This window comes from Corythoichthys intestinalis, chromosome 1, assembly GCF_030265065.1.
Source record: "Corythoichthys intestinalis isolate RoL2023-P3 chromosome 1, ASM3026506v1, whole genome shotgun sequence".
NCBI lineage: Eukaryota > Metazoa > Chordata > Actinopteri > Syngnathiformes > Syngnathidae > Corythoichthys > Corythoichthys intestinalis.
Window position 1 is genome coordinate 7,395,620 of NC_080395.1, and position 17,342 is coordinate 7,412,961.

Sequence of the window (17,342 nt, forward strand, 5' to 3'; positions counted from 1 at the left end):
CGAAGTGGCTTGGTGCGGCAGCGCTCACCCTTCCCCTGTTTGTTGCCGTGAGTGTTAGTGACTCTATTCTGCTAAACAGCCAGCAAACCCAAAAACAAACCCTCCAAACACAATGCGTACTTTTCTTCAATTTATTGAGCTCTCAAATCGTGGTGAATTATACAAATGAATACATTTAAAACGTTATACAATTGTATTTTTCTACATGTGAGTAGGTTCAACAGGATAGCAGTAGAACCATGAAAAAGGTCGCCAAACACAAAACATACATTTTCCTTTCAAATTCAATATACAAACTAAAACTTACAAAGACGAATGTTAGCCTAGGCTAAGCTGGGAGAGCAGCTTCATCGACGTTTTATGTCTCACAGCCGCTGAGTGAGAAACATGCTTGAATGAAGGGGGGGGAATCGCGTCAAAGATCGCTAATTGCGAAAGGAGGTCTCACTCCTCTTTGTTTTAGATGAGACCTTTCCTCAACAATATTTACATTTTAACTAACTTATACATTTTTAACTAACTTATTAACTTATGAATTTCTTGTTCTTTTGAACACAAAGGCATGACATCATGTAGAAGAAAGTTGACACAGTGGCTGAAAATGGCGAAACTTCAGCTTCTCCCCCTCAAAAACAGTCATACAGTATATATTTTTAATTTTATTTAGAAGTATTTTTACTTTTTTATAGCAATTATTTTGTTCTGGCTCTAATATTGGGCAACTTGAGCTGTGGCCGTAGGTATAGTCTAGGTTCTATTTTAATTTTATGTAAAATATGTTATTTTTTGTTATTTATTTTCACATTAATTTATTTTCACATTATATTCATGTTCCAATTTGCAAATATGTTCTGAAAAAAAACCTGTTCAATGGGAAAAAGTTTTTTTTTTTTTTTTCCTTTTTTTTAAAAAAAAAAAACCCCATACATCTCAAAATTTTGGCGCTGTAATTGCAATACCGTGATAAAGTGAAACCGCGGTATTTTTGCTCACGGTTATCGTACCGTCAAAATCTCATACCGGCACATGCCTAGATGTAACTATGTGAACACACTGAAAAGATAAAAATGTTCGGTGTTTCCTAAAGTGATTTATTATTTTCTGCACCAGGTGATGAGAGCAGCAGCAATGAGTCTACAGTGGACATTAGCAGCAGTGAGGAAGATGCTGATGGGTCGCCTCATCCACCTCCAACCACCAATGCTGGACCTGCAAAAGCAACATCGAAAAGAAAAAGAAAGATACTTTGGAGAACAGTAAAACAACAGAACTCTGCAAAAGAAGTTGATGTTTGGCTCGGTGGTCTTCCTGATGCCAATTCAACAAGATTGCCAATACAGTATTTCAGAGACTTTTTTGATGATGAACTTTTGGACAAAATTGTCGAACAGAGCAACTTGTACTGCACACAGCAGAACCCAAATCATGCCCTCAAATTAGACCGGTCGGAACTGGAACAGTTTCTTGGTTGTGTACTGTTCATGAGCATCTTTGATTTACCTCGATCAAGGATGTACTGGTCACGTATAACTCGACTTCCATTAGTAGCAGATGTCATGCCCCGTGACAGATGGGAAGAAATAAAACGTTTCATTCATTTTTGTGACAACATGGCACCCAAGAAAAATGACAAACTGTACAAAATTAGACTCCTAATTGACACACTTCTCCCCAAATTTCAAGCTCTCCCTCAGGACCAAATGTTATGTGTAGATGAGCAAATGGTTCCTTTCAAGGGCAGATCGCGCCTAAAGCAATATGTCCCCAAAAAGCCATACAAATGGGGATACAAAATGTTTGTACTGTGTGACACAAGAGGTCTGGTGCACTCCTTTGACATATTCACAGGGAAAATAGATCCGGTACCAGGCCAACCAGACATAGGAGCCAATGGTAACATTGTGCTCAAGCTTGCACAAGTCATTCATGAAAATGTCAACCACCTGCTGTTCTTTGATGACTGGTTCTCATCTGTGGATCTGTTTGTTGCTCTTGCCAAAAAGGGCATACCTGCACTTGGGACCGTGCAGCACGATCGCCTGCGTGGGTGCTGTTTCAGTGCAGACTCACAGATGATGAAGAAAGGAAGAGGGACATTTGAAGAGCAAGAGGCTCTTGTGGATAACGTCTGCATAAGAGCAGTCAAATGGTTTGACAACACAGGGGTGATTGTTGCCAGCACATTTGCCAGTGCCCTGCCTGTTTCAAACATCCAACGATGGGATAGAAAGCTGAAAAGGGAAGTGTCTGTGGAATGCCCAAGAATCATCAGCCTGTATAACAAGTTCATGGGTGGTGTTGATGCCCTTGATGGACTAATTGCATACTACCGCATCCACATCAAATCAAGAAAATACTATCACAGACTGTTTTTTCACTTTGTGGACATGGTCATTGTGAACAGCTGGTTGTTGTATCGGCGTGATGCAGATTCACTGGACATTCCAAGAAAGAAGCAAATTGATTTGCTTTCCTTTAGAGCATCCATTGCACATGCCCTCTGTGAGCAAGGAAAAGAATCGCCAAATAGGAAAAGGGGACGGTCTTCGATTGATGTTGACAAAGACTTTGAAGTGAAGAAACGTCGAGGTCCAGCCGCGCCTATCCCAGCAAAGGAAATCCGCACAGATGCTGTGGGCCACTGGCCAGTGCTGGAAAATACAAGGCAACGTTGCAAACTCCCAAAATGTACAGGGCAGAGTGTTTTTAGATGTGAAAAGTGCCTCGTACATCTGTGTTTAAAAAGAAACAAAAATTGTTTTTCAGAATTTCACAGCCAGTGAAAAAAGATGTTGTAATAAAAGCATGTTCAGACCTGAGATGGGAAAATGTGCCTTTTTTGCTATTTAATTGCCTGTTGTCGCTAATCTTATGGGCTATATTCAAATTAACACTTTCAATTTAATTTAGCATCTATTTGAAAGTAAAAACACACCCCCAATTTTTTTTTTTTGGGGGGGGGAAATAAATTTAGGCATTAAGGGGTTAAGAAGGAATGTGTTTGTTGAGCATCTTATGATGTTGTACATCCATATGAGTGTAAAGTGCTTAGTTTTCGCCACTTTTATTGCCAAGACGACCGCACGTGCACACAGCGTGCTTCCGGGTTGTGCGCGCGCGTTCGCGCCCCCCCACCTTTGTGTTCATTATACTGTACAGTCATGTATGTGTGTTATTGACTGCTTTACAGTCAGTTTGCATTGTTTATTGCATCAGCACTAATATGATGTAATTTTTTTCCTTCTGGAGCCACACAAATACCCACATATTTCAGTCTTCTTCCACACACAAGTACATCAACATCTTTCCACACATGCTCTCATCTGCTCATTGAGTGATTTTCATATCAAGTGCAATTGCCTGTACATAGTTGTGTCTGTTGCCAAGCTGGATTAAAAGTGCCAAAGGCCAACTCCACTCTCTGCTCCTTGTGTCTAACCTACACCCCGAGGCGAATGAACCATAAAACACAGTGGGGCAAATAAGTAGTCAACCACTAACTAGCAATTATTTTGTTCTTGCTCTAATCTTAAGCAACTTGAGCAGTGGCTGTGGGTATAGTCTAGGCCTGAACGACATTGGAAAAAACTATTGTTGCGATTTTTTTGGGGGGGGTTTGCGATATATTGCGATATTAAAAAAAAGTATTTTTAAAAATAAATTTTCACTACATGACTTGAATAGCTGTTTGGAAAGACTTTTGATGACTCTAAATCACCACAGTGTACAGTGATTCCTCGGTTTTCGCGGTTAATGGGGACCAGAACCCGCCGCGATAAGTGAAAAACCGCGAAGTTGCACCCCCCCCCCATTATTTTGTGCCCAATGTATTTTTTCAGATTTAGCATTAGAGATACATATAAGACATGTTTTTTTTCTCACTATTCCCCCCAAAGTGAGTTTAAAAATGTATATAAATAAATGGTTTTTAAGCACTTCAAATGTAATAAATATGATCAGTTTTAAACATAACTGTCCAACCAAATCATTTTTGAACAAGAATAAAGTATTGTAGTCGATAAATGCTTGGCTTTATTAAATGCTTCTGTTTATCTACCTTAGCTGTGACAGTTGGAGTGACATGTAGAAATTTCAAACTCATGATCATTTCTGGCATTTATATGTCTCCAACGTCTCCACACACACACGCGCACACACACATTCATTCCACCGCGGCTTCCTTGCAGAAACTGTTTAACAAGTTAAACGATGATTGACAGATTGCTGCCCGGCTTCTTTGGCCAGATCAAAGCCATCGTTAACTTTAATAAGAAAGTGCCGCAGTGACTGAGAGGAACAAAGGGCTGGGAGAGGGAGGGTGTGAGGCTGTGCACAGAGCAGAAAGCAAGGCGTATGTGGATTTTAAAAAATAAAAACTGTCGCACGTGCTTGCGATGGGACTATCGCGCACGCGCACATTGCAATGGCGATGTTTAAACGATATATCGTTCAGGCTTAGTATAGTCTATATTTTAATTTTATTGAAAATGTTATTTTTTGTTTATTTTAACATTACGTTAATGTTCCAATTTGAAAATATACTCTGAAAAAAAATCCTGTTCAATGGAAAACACCTATCCATGTCATTATACAGTTTGTAAGCCAAACATGCCTTTAATATCAGGCCACAGGTGTTTATTATTTTCGGGCACAATATCGGAGACAGTTGCCACTACCATTATACAGAGGATTTGTCTCGATTTAACACGTAGTTTTTTAAATTTGATTTTTGTAACCTGTCCTGTTCAGCTGCTTGACACAGAGAATGATGGAGATCTGAGTGTCCGATTGATGACATACAGTGGGGCAAATAAGTACTTAGTTAACCACCAATTGTGCAAGTTCTCCTACTTGAAAAGATTGGAGAGGCCTGTAATTGTCTACATGGGTAAACCTCAACCATAAGAGACAATGTGGAAAACAAAACAGAAAATCACATTGTCTGATTTTTTAAGAATTTACTACCAAATTGGAGTGGAAAATAAGTATTTGGTCACCTACAAACAAGCAAGATTTCTGGCTGTCAAAAGAGGTCTAACTTCTTCTAACGAGGTCTAACGAGGCTCCACTCGTTACCTGTATTAATGGCACCTGTTTTAACTCATTATCGGTATAAAAGTCACCCGTCTACAATCTCGGTCACACTCCAAACTCCACTATGGCCAAGACCAAAGAGCTGTCGAAGGACACCAGAGACAAAGTTGGAGACCTGCACCAGGCTGGGAAGACTGAATCTGCAATAGGTAAAATGCTTGGTGTAAAGAAATCAACTGTTTGGAGCAATTATTAGAAAATGGATGACATACAAGACCACTGATAATCTCCCTTGATCTGGGGCTCCATGCAAGATCTCACCCCGTGGCGTGAAAATGATAACAAGAACGGTGAGCAAAAATCCCAGAACCACACGGGGGGACCTAGTGAATGACCTACAGAGAGCTGGGACCACAATAACAAAGGCTACTATCAGTAACACAATGCGCCGCCAGGGACTCAAATACTGCACTGCCAGACGTGTCCCCCTGCTGAAGCCAGTACACGTCCAGGCCCGTCTGCGGTTCGCTAGAGAGCATTAGGATGATGCAGAAGAGGACTGGGAGAATGTGTTATGGTCAGATGAAACCAAAATGGAACTTTTTGGTAAAAACACAGGTTCTCGTGTTTGGAGGAGAAAGAATACTGAATTGCCAAAATACCAGCAACAGTGTGTGAAAAGCTTGTGAAGAGTTGCAGAAAATGTTTGGCCTCCGTTATTGCCAACAAAGGGTACATAACAAAGTATAGAGGTGAACATCTGGTATTGGCCAAATACTTTCTATAATAATTTGCAAATAAATTCTTCAAAAATCAAACAATGTGATTTTCTGTTTTTTTTTCCCTCCACATTGTCTCTCATGGTTGAGATTTACCCATGTTGACAATTAGAGGCTTCTGTAATATTTTCAAGTGGGAGAACTTGTACAATTAGTGGTTGACTAAGTACTTATTTGCCCTACTGTACATCCGTTGTGATTATTCAGCGTACCTCGTTTATTAAGAGAAAGCGGGACCAGGAAGGGTTCATGGGGAAATAGAAGAAAAGACGGAGAGACAGACATAAAAAGCATAAACAACAACAAGAAATACATTAAACGCCTGCTCTAACTATGAATATGTTGGTCCTATTGTTAGCTAGTTGTATTTCCAGTTGACACCATGTGGGGGGCCTGATAACCAAGGAAAGCGGTGGGGAGGGGGGTGGTCTGAGAGATAAGTGAAGTGTACATAAATCAGCCCTGTAGTCTAGAACCCAGTATTTGTGTGAATCCCTTTTGAGTGTATGTTGGCATCCTATTCTATGCCGTCTCATCGCTAATTCTGATGCCGAGGTTTTCTATCTGAGTGCGTCTAATTTCACGTTAAAATTTTTTTTTTTTTGTTTAAATTTTGCTATATTGTTTCGCACAGAACAACGTCATCTATATGCTTTTCAGTCAATTGGTTCAAAGTGTCATGGTGGTTCATTTGCTCAAAAGTGGGCTTGAATCCCAATACGTCAGCAGTGTTAAGAATTCTATAGCTATTTGTTTGGGGAAATGATATGAATGTGCTTGTGTTACCATATGGGAAAAATGCAACAAGTGCTAATAGGGTGATTTATTGTTAATTTTTATTCACAAATACCGTAATTTCTCCGAATATAAAGCACACCCGTGTATAATGCGCACCCCAAATTTACTTGTAAAATCTAGGGAAAATTATTGTACCCGTTTATAACGCGCACCCTAATTTTAGCACCAATAAATAGAAGAATACAAAGAAAACAGAGCTCGTGTAAAGATACACAAATGTCATTTTACAGACTGGTGAAACACAGCACAAGCATAGCACATTGGTAGTTCAAAACATTACCATAAACTGACAATATTTACGGTAAGAATATGATTTGACAACTTCTCCAACTTACCAGAATCTAGGACAAAACAAAACAGATGTGACTTTTAAAGACTGCTGTATAACTTGCTCGTTTCATCATGATGAATAAACATTTCTTCCATTGATTGATACGGTAAAATGAAAGCGAGAACGTAAGTCGGAAATCCGTGAGCGCTCATCACTGTCAACACAACAGTAACAATAGGAACTATTGTTATCTGGGTTTGAGTTTCCCGAGGGACCGATATAGTTGACGGACACAGGAAGTGTGTGTGCTTACGTTTGTTATGGTCCAAGTTGCGGAGGTGCAATAAACGTCGATTCAAATGAGTTCAAGAAACTAAATTCTGTGCTTTATGAAAAGTGAAAATAGCAGAATTTCACACAGATGAAATCATTCGGCCGATAAGAGTGAAGTATTACCGAAACAAAATGGTGACGTCACGTACCGTAATGGTCGGCAACGGGTCGCCGGGTTGTCATTTCTTCAACACAACGTGGCCGTGTCAATAAAAAAAAAATGTTTATATATAATATATATATATATATATATGTATATATATATATATGTATATATTTATAAAGAAATTTCTGTCTCCATCCATGTACCCGTTTATAATGCGCACCATGATTTTACAAGTTTATTTTGGGGGGGGGAAAAGTGCGTTATATTCGAGAAATTACGGTAATTTCCTACCGTGTTTGGATTCGTTTTCTTTGAAACGTTTTACACTAGTTACTGTAATTTCTGGACTATAAGGCGCACCTGACTATAAGCCGCCAGCCACCAAATTTGACATGAAAATGGCATTTGTTCATAGATAAACCGCACTAGACTATAAGCCGCAGTTGTCCTCATTCTATTATTGGATATTTACACCAAAAGATATTAACTGGTAACACTTCATTTGACAAAGGCATTGCAAGACTGTCATGAAACCAAATGAACCACCATGAAGCTTTGAACCAATTGGCTGCAAAGCCTAATTGTTTCAAAAATCTTCATTTGGCCATCACTGCTCCCTTGGGGGAGACAGTCAACCTCTGCTGCCACCTGCTGTCAACACTGTTGTCATCCAACATTCCTCCTAGCATGCATTGCGGCACTACAGATGTAAATAACAATCAAAATTCATGTTCTGTGCTAATTATTTCTTCAGTTACTGTTCCAGTTGTTTCATTAATTGCTAGCTATTGTATTTGGTAACATTTTCTTGGATAGAGGTGCCATAATACTGTCATAATTATTACATGACACTGTCATAAGCATTATTGAATGCTTATAATAGATGTTGGTTAGTGTCATCCAGCAAATTATCTCACTTTTGAATGGACGTAAAAGATCTGAGCTGGGCATAAATGGAGTTAGTGACATAATATGACACATATTGACATAGTTATGGTATTAAGTAACACTTTCTTTGACAGTGGTGACATAAGACTGTGTCATAAGACCATCATAATTATGAAATGACACTACCATGGGCATAAATGGAATGCTTATGACGTGTCATCTGGCAAATTTTGTCACTAACTCCATGTCCGACTCGGATCTTTTACATCCATTCAAAAGTGAGATAATGTGCCAGATCACACTAACATCTGTCATAAGCATTCAGTAATGCCCATGATCGTGTCATGTCATAATTTTGACGTTCTTATGACAGTCTTATGATGCCGCTGTCAAATAAAGTTTTACCTATTAACCCAAATAAATCATCAAATAAGCCACACTGGACTATAAGCCGCAGGATTCAAAATGAGGGGAAAAAAGTAGCGGTTTATAGTCCGAAAATTAGGGTATATATATTTCTTTCTCCATCCATGTACCCGTTTATAATGCGCACCATGATTTTACAAGTTTATTTTGGGGGGAAAAAGTGCGCGTTATATTCGGGAAATTACGTGTTTGGATTTGTTTTCTTTGAAACGTATTACACTAGTTAATATTCTTTCACAGCCCAGAATTCACAAAGTGTGGGATGACATTTCGTCCCATTACTAATAAATCCACTATATAATAGATAAATAATCCACTTTATTTTTATCCCGTGTCCCATAGATGTCACAGTGGAAGATCTTCACACGGAGAAGCACTATCCCCTCCACGTTAAACGGGAGGAGTCAAATATGGCGTACATTAAACAGGAGGCAGAGCCAGAGAGCCCCAGCATTAAAGAAGAAAAACAGGAAGAGGAAATCATGTTTCCAATGCCTGTCGCTGTAAAAAGCGAAGATGATGATGAAGGTCCGAGTGGATCAGCGAAACCTTCGAAGGACAGCTCATTTCAACACCTGACAACAAAAGGTGAGGGACAATTGCAACCGGACGACCTCTTAGCACCGCTCTCGGACACTGACGACGTAACGTCCCACTCTTCTGACTTTGACACCGATGAGGAGGATGTTGACTCGGATGCGTCGAAATCCTTAAACAAGTCATCACTGAAAAAAGACTCAAAAGAATGCGCGGGTGTGAAACCTTTTTCCTGCTCACATTGCGATAAAACATTCACTACCAAGGAATTTTTAATCATACACACGCAAACACACACTGAAGAAAAGCCTTTTCTCTGCACGGTTTGTGGTAAAAGATTCAACAAGAAGGGAAATTTAATAACACACACACGAACACATACTGGAGAGAAGACATTCGTCTGCTCTGTTTGCGATAAAGGCTTATGTACGAAACAAGCCTTAACAAACCACTTGAGAACACATACCGGAGAGAGGCCTTTTGCCTGCACATTTTGTGGTAAAAGATTTTCTAGGAAGGAAGCATTAAAAAGACACACGACTGCACACACTGGAGAGAAACCGTTTGTCTGCACACTTTGTGGTAAAAGATTCCCCCAGAAGAGAGATTTAAAGATACACACAAGTACGCACACCGGAGATGAGCCTTTTGCCTGCTCTCTTTGCGATAAAAGATTTTGTACGAAGAATGCTTTCACAATACACACAATGACACACACTGGAGAGAAGCCTTTCATCTGCTCTGTTTGCGATAAAAGATTTTGTACAAAGCCTGAGTTAACAAGACACACGAGAACACACACTGGAGAAAAACCCTTTGTCTGCACACTTTGTGGTAAAACATTCGCCCAGCAGGGAACTTTAAAGAAACATACAAGAACACACACCGGAGACCAGCCTAATGCTTGCTCTGTTTGCGATAGAAGATTTAGAACGAAGTTTCAGTTGACAAGACACACGAGGATACATACTGGAGAGAAGCCTTTCGTCTGCTCTTTTTGCGATAAAAAGTTTCTTTCGAAGGAAGAATTAACAAAACACACGAGAACACACACTGGAGAAAAGCCTTTTGTCTGCTCTGTTTGCAATAAAAGATCAAGTACGAAGCAAGCCCTAACAAACCACATGAGGACACATACTGGAGAGAAGCCTTTTGTCTGCACATTTTGTGGTAAAAGATTTTCTTGGAAGGTAACATTAAAAAGACACACCAGAATACACACTGGAGAGAAGCCTTTTGTCTGCACATTTTGTGGTAAAAAATTTAGCCGTAAGGTAGGTTTAAAAATACACACACAAACACACACTGGAGAGAAGACTTTTGTCTGCTGTCTTTGCGATAAAAGATTATGTACGAAGCAAGCCTTAAAAATACACACGAGGACACACACAGGAGAGAAGCCTTTCCTCTGCTCTCTTTGCGATAAAAAATTTCGTTCGAAGCAAGAGTTAACAAGACACGCGCGTACACATGAAGTAAAAGTAGGGATGGGAGTTGAAAACCGGGTCCTATAGAGCAGGGGTCCCCAACCTTTTTTGCACCACGGACCGGTGTGATTTGGATCTTTTTTTCAGGGACCGGTGTTTTGACAAATTTTGCAACCCATCAAAAACTGCAACTCCCCTGAAGCAAATAAGTATTTCGTCAAGTTCTCCCACTTGAAAATGTTAGAGAGGCATGTAATTGTCAACATGGGTAAACTTCAACCATGAGAGACAGAATGTGGAAAAAAACCCAGATTTTTAAACAAATTTATTTCCAATTTAGAGTGGAAAATAAGTATTTGGTCACCTACAAACAAACAAGATTTCTGGCTGTCAAAGAGGTCTAACTCCTTCTAACGAGGCTCCACTCGTTAGAAGCACAATTTTTTAAACTCATTATAGGTATAAAAGACTCCTGTCCACAATCTCAAGTCAGTCACACTCCAAACTCCACTATGGCCAAGGCCAAAGAGCTGTCGAAGGACACCAGAGACTAAACTGTAGACCTGCACCAGACTGGGAAGACTGAGGGGCAGTTTACATGGCGACTCTGCGATACAAAGACGCAATGACTGTGTTGCGGAGTGGCCTTGCGTTCGTATGGTGTCGGCGAAGACGGAAGGCAAAGACGAAAAATTCTGAATCCTGCCTCCAAAGTGGAAGAATTCGATTGAGGGGGGCTATCTCCGCATGCATATCAAAGGCTCCCGCCGCGCCGATAACGTCAGCACTCGTACACGTCACATTAAACATTAAAAACAGCAAATATGGCGGAATGTTGGCTTTAATTGACTGTTTTAATAGTATTTTTAAATTAAATATGTTGAATGTTTCCATTTTTGTGCCTTTCTGAGCAAAAGAAAAATGCCATCGCTTCGAGTGGGCGGGCATATTTATTCTGGGCTGAGGAACTTTGGTGGGGTCAAAGTGCATCATTCGCTGTCGCCTTGTAAATCTGCACTGCACCCTAGGGCCTGGCGTGAATACTACATCGTTTTCATGCAGAATTGAAACATTGTTCGAATGGAGACGGGCCCATTTATATGCAAACATGACATTTTTCGTCTTCTCGGAGAGTCACCATGTAAACGGCCCCTGAATCTGCAATAGGTAAAACGCTTGGTGTAAAGAAATCAACTGTGGGAGCAATTATTAGAAAATGGAAGACATACAAGACCACTGATAATCTCAATTTTTGCTCCAAGCAAGATCTCACCCAGTGACGTCAAAATGATAACAAGAACGGTGAGCAAAAATCCCAAAACCACACGGGGGGACCTAGTGAATGACCTACAGAGAGCTGGGACCACAGTAACAAAGGCTACTATCAGTAACACAATGCGCTGCCAGGGACTCAAATCCTGCACTGCTAGACGTGTCCTCCTACAGAAGCCAGTACACGTCCAGGCCCATCTGCGGTTCGCTAGAGAGCATTTGGATGATGCAGAAGAGGACTGGGAGAATGTGTTATGGTCAGATGAAACCAAAATAGAATTTAGAAAGAATATTGAATTGCATCCGAAGAACACCATACTTACTGTGACGCATGGGGGTGGAAACATCATGCTTTGGGGCTGTTTTTCTGCAAAGGGACCAGGATGACTGATCTGTGTAAAGCAGTGCTTCTCAATTATTTTCTGTTACGCCCCCCCAAGGAAGACGTAAATGTTTCGCGCCCCCCCCCAACTCTCTGCCGCCACTGTAAATAGTATCATTCGTCTATATTACTATTATAAGTACGCCTCAGCCTAACATTGTGTCCTTTTTTTTCTATTAAAGAAAAAAAGTAACATAGATCAACTTATAATAAAGTATAACTTTTTTAACATTGTGTTGCTTGTAACAGAAAAGACTTAACGCGCATCAATTTGCCTGAAGTTAAAAAATAAAAATAAAAAAAAAAAGTCACATCCAAACTGTAAAAATACTGGACTGTCTCAGAAAATTAGAATACACAATATTCTAATTTTCTGAGACAGTCCTGTACATTAATCCACCATTTAAAGCAGGGGTGTCCAAACTTTTTGCAAAGGGGACCAGATTTGGCGTGGTAAAAATGTGGGGGGCCGACCTTGGCTGACGTCCTTTACATAGAACAATATACAGGACTGTCTCAGAAAATTAGAATATTGTGTATTCTAATTTTCTGAGACAGTCCAGTACACTCAAGGTACATTTTTGACCATTTGATACTGAAAAATAAAATGTAATAAAATCAGTAAACAAATTCAAATTGATTAGAAACATTTACTCTTCAGGACAACGTGCCAAAAAATTTGACCGAAAAACAAAACTGAATAGAAGGGGGGGAAAAAGTCTTTGGACAGAAGGAAAGTTTTTATTTTCGCTGATTCACCACAGTGCTCACTGGTTTACTGATATAACACTGACAAAGCGGGACGATTGTGACAATTGGCAATATTCGGCACATTTTCGCTGAAAAACAATCAAGCGGCTTATCAATGAGATTGAGGTCGAATGTCTTTAAGTGGCGTCTTAACTGATTTGGCTTCTCCGCTATAATCATTTTTAGACTCAGTAAACAGTGGTCTTTCCTCATTTCCCACTATATTAAAAGTCAAAGGCAAACGGCCCGAAAAAAGCGCATTCTCGGCGGCCGAGGTAGAACCGTAGGTGAGGGCGGTGGTCGTGACGATCCCAAGCCGAAAACGGCACTTCTCGGCCGGACACGTGAGAACCGAAGAAGACAGTGGGTCGCTGCGTGAGTCCAGCTCTGCATGAGTCTCTTCCGTGTGCTCTTGCTTACTTCAAAAATACTGCACGCACTTTGAAAATGAGAGCGCCACTGCCACCCACGGAGTGGATGTGCAAGTACACTTTATTCTAGTACGGCAAAAAAAAATAAAATAAAATAAAAGCATGTTCCCCGAGGTCCCTCGCGCCCCCCCTGGCATCGCTCTGCGCCCCCCTGGGGGGGCGCGCCCCACCATTTGAGAAGTACTGGTGTAAAGGAAAGAATGAATGGGGCCATGTATCGAGAGATTTTGAGTGAAAATCTCCTTCCATCAGCAAGGGCATTGAAGATGAGACGTGGCTGGGTCTTTCAGCATGACAGTGATCCCAAATACACAGCCAGGGCAACAAAGGAGTGGCTTCGTAAGAAGCATGGAGGAATGGGCCAAAATACCAGCAACAGTGTGTGAAAAGCTTGTAAAGAGTTACAGAAAACGTTTGGCCTTTGTTATTGCCAACAAAGGGTACATAACAAAGTATTGAGATGGAACTTTTGGTATCGACCAAATGCTTATTTTCCACCATGATTTGCAAATAAATTCATTATCAAACAATGTGATTTTCTGGGTTTTTTTCCACATTGTCTCTCGTGGTTGAGGTTTACCCATGTTGGCAATTACAGGCCTCTCTAATCTTTTCAAGTGGGAGAACTTACAGAATTAGTGGTTGACAAAAAACTTATTTGCCCCACTGTATGCGGTTCTGCGCATGCGCGTAACCTTAAAAAAAGCCGCGAATGCTGCAATTCAAAAGTAAACACTACAAACTTTCTTTGAAGAAAGGAATATTAACTTACGTTTGATCATGGATGGACATGTAGAAAAGTTCTCCTCAGACCCATCCTGCCATGTTAGCTGCACACCGCTCTCTCACCGTTCACGCCTTCGCCGTGTTGTTTAGCATTAATTAAGAAGCCCGCTTCACAAAGATGCGATGTTGTAAATTGTAACAAGGTTTTCAGTGTTCTCGTCACGCTGTCAGGATACTTCGGAATGACTTTAATTGTCTCAAATGTACGTTTAAGGTCACCGTCATTTGCGATCTCTCCAAGCGGATCCTCCTGTTGCACAGACATGGTCGAATCACTCGGTTTATTCACAAACGAGTCACAAATCCACTCTTTCGCAGTTTGTGGGTCTTCGAGGTAGTAGGCTCATCTTCTGGCTCGTCAGGTGACCTTTTCGCCATAAAAAAATCTCTCCAAAGACGTCTGTTTTCCAGTCATTTTTGCTCGTGTGGGGGAACAAATGTGCTGCGCCCACAGCCTAGTCATGTTATTTTATGGAGGACAAGCGCACATAGATATATACAAAACAAAATGTACTGCTTGCAGTCCAGTCAATTGATTTCTATGACATTCTAATCTATATTGTAGTATTATATCTAGAGTAGACAGTTATATTGATGTGTTAAAGCAGGGGCACAGTCCAAAATTAATTCGGCCAGATTGCGGTCGTCAATAAAATATTATCTCTGTGCGGCCCGGTAGCAAATGCACCACGGACTGGTACCGGTCCGCGGCCCGGCGATTGGGGACCCCTGCTATAGAGCAGTGTTTTTAACCGGTGTGCCGTGAGAGATCGTCAGGTGTGCCGCGAGAAATTATCCAATATCGCATTTTTATTTTTTTTACATCGTCGGGCGGAGTTGCAGTAGGAAGGAAGGAGGAAGTAGAAAGTTTCGGTCGTGTGCAGATGAAGGAGGTATTACTCTTGCCACGTTCAATAACTGCTCTGATTTCTAGCCATCAGCTACCTTGCTGTCCGCGACAATGTGGACCCTAGCACGTCTACTGTACATCATTTTATAAGACTCGTCAAGAGTCAATCTTCACGAGCGCGTCCTTTCCATTTTATACATGTGACGACCGCCAATCCTCCCCGTGTTTTGTTCCAACACATTGTCAAGGGCAGCAAGGTGGCCGCCGGCTAAAAATCTGAGCAGTTCTTGAACACGACACGAGCAGCTATCCCATACCTGTCAACCCGAGGCCGTTGGAAATCTTACAAATAGTGACGTATGCTCTACAAATTGGTGACTAGTCTTACAACGTTGTATATAGCATGCAATATGAAACAAAAATAAAATTCAATGTTTAAAATAATATGAATTTATTAGTACTATTGTCACATATAATCAGGTGCGATCAAAGAAACAATCTTCAGCTGCATCATGATTACTAAAATTTAACAGTGACTTTTGTTATAATTGTATGTAGCATTTTTGGCAATTTCTATCATGTCTTGATGGCTGCACTTCAGCTCGCAATTCCGTTTGACTTGAAGGTAGTTCGTTAATGTGTCCAATCCAATTATAAATTAAAAAGGTCAAATGATAAAATTAACTTACCGATGCAATCTTTGAGTCAAAGAACATTTGTTTTGCTAATTCTGAAAGTGATCAGCAATAGTTGTAGGCAAATTGTGTTCGGCAACAAATTGGCAGAATGAAATCTCCTTTTTTGTCACTTTTCATTCTGCAGACTTCATCTTTATGACCAGTGTTGTTAATCTTACTTTTAAAAAGTTAGTTAGTTACAAATTACTTCTCCCAAAAAGTAATTGAGTAATTGTTACCTGAAGGTAAAAGTAATTAGTTACTTGGCAAAGTAACTCGTGTTACCTTTCATGTTTTTTTTTCCATTTAAAAAAATAAAACATAGTAACCTTTGCTATGTTTGGAAATCGTTTAACGTTGTGAATCAGCTGTTAAAGTTGTTAAAATTGCTACCGTTTTTGCATTAGTTCCCCTATGTCTACTTTGGAAAGTTTTAAAACTCTTTCATCATTTAAAGATAGATTCAAGTCAAGGTTTTGCCGATTTAGGAGTATTTTAGATAAAAACTTACTTATGTCCGCGAGGAAGGTTTACTACAACAGAGCCTTTCTGAGAAGTCTACTGCTTCAAAATGGCGGCTGTTTATTAACGCCGCCGTCTGTCATTTCGCATGTAGTTCTATAAGCATTTGATATCTAGCCGTAGACTGTAGGCTGTCGGCTACAGTCAGGAAAAAATGTAGCCACCTAGCCTAGCATCGCGTTTGCTACAGCGTCACAACACTCTTCTCTCTGTGTCTCTGACTTTTCTCGCGTCATTCAACCAACGTAGTAACGCACATTGTCTCGTTGCCGAAACGGTGACAAAATCCGAACGGAGAAAAAAAAACGTAATGCACGAAAAACGTACAGATCTTGAACGTACGGCGTACACATTTAAAGATTTGTGCTCTCTTGTACAAATTACGCCGAAATCGTACAACTTGACAGGTATGCTATCCTAAACGTCATCCCCAAATGAAACACCCGTCGCTTCAAAACAAGTCGATGGACTATTTTGTTCGCCTTTGTGAAAACACAGAGAAACGGGCAACTTTTTTGAGAAAAGCTACAAAGGTAAATGAGAAAGCTCCCAAAGCCAGTTACCTTGCTGTTGAACTTGTTGCTAAATTCAAAGTCCCACATTGTGGCAGAGACCGTAATACTACCTGCCTGCAAAGCTATTGTCAGCAAGCTACTCGGCCCTGATGCGGTTAAAGACATTGTTAAAGTTTTTTGCTTAGAGTTTTTCAAGCCTAACTGCTATAAAAATTAAAAACAGACTGAGAGCTGTTGATAAGGATTCCTGCCAGGATAGCAGCTTTGGGTTAATCTAAACAGGCTCGGTTTTACACTGAGTAAGTATAAATATTGAGAAACTACTTTATAAATACATATACTGTACAGGAAGTAATTTTAGAACCTTTTTGGTTTGTGGTGTGCCGCAAGATTTTTTCCAATGTAAAAATGTGCCATGAATCAGAAAAGGTTGAAAAACACTGCTATAGAGAACCGGTTCCGTGTGTTCCGATTCCATGGAATCGTTTGGCAGTTTATCTAACGATTCTCTTATCAATTCCAACCAAACCGGCACAAATTACCTTTCGTAATTTACGC

General features: G+C 40.3%; 1 protein-coding gene across 9 annotated transcripts in view; it reads left to right on the plus strand.

Annotated features, from left to right (window-relative positions):
* The window catches only part of LOC130911811 (zinc finger and SCAN domain-containing protein 2-like), a 98,830-nt gene that overhangs the window by 14,189 nt on the left and 67,299 nt on the right, over positions 1–17,342 (plus strand). For 7 of the 9 annotated variants that reach the window (XM_057829407.1, XM_057829382.1, XM_057829424.1 and 4 more), the window contains one exon: positions 8,978–9,223. In XM_057829407.1, coding sequence (XP_057685390.1) covers positions 8,978–9,223 — 246 coding nt within the window. Of the gene's footprint in view, positions 1–1,110; positions 3,664–8,977; positions 9,224–17,342 lie in introns of those variants that run through there. The other 2 variants (XM_057829441.1, XM_057829446.1) reach the window with 1 other exon arrangement.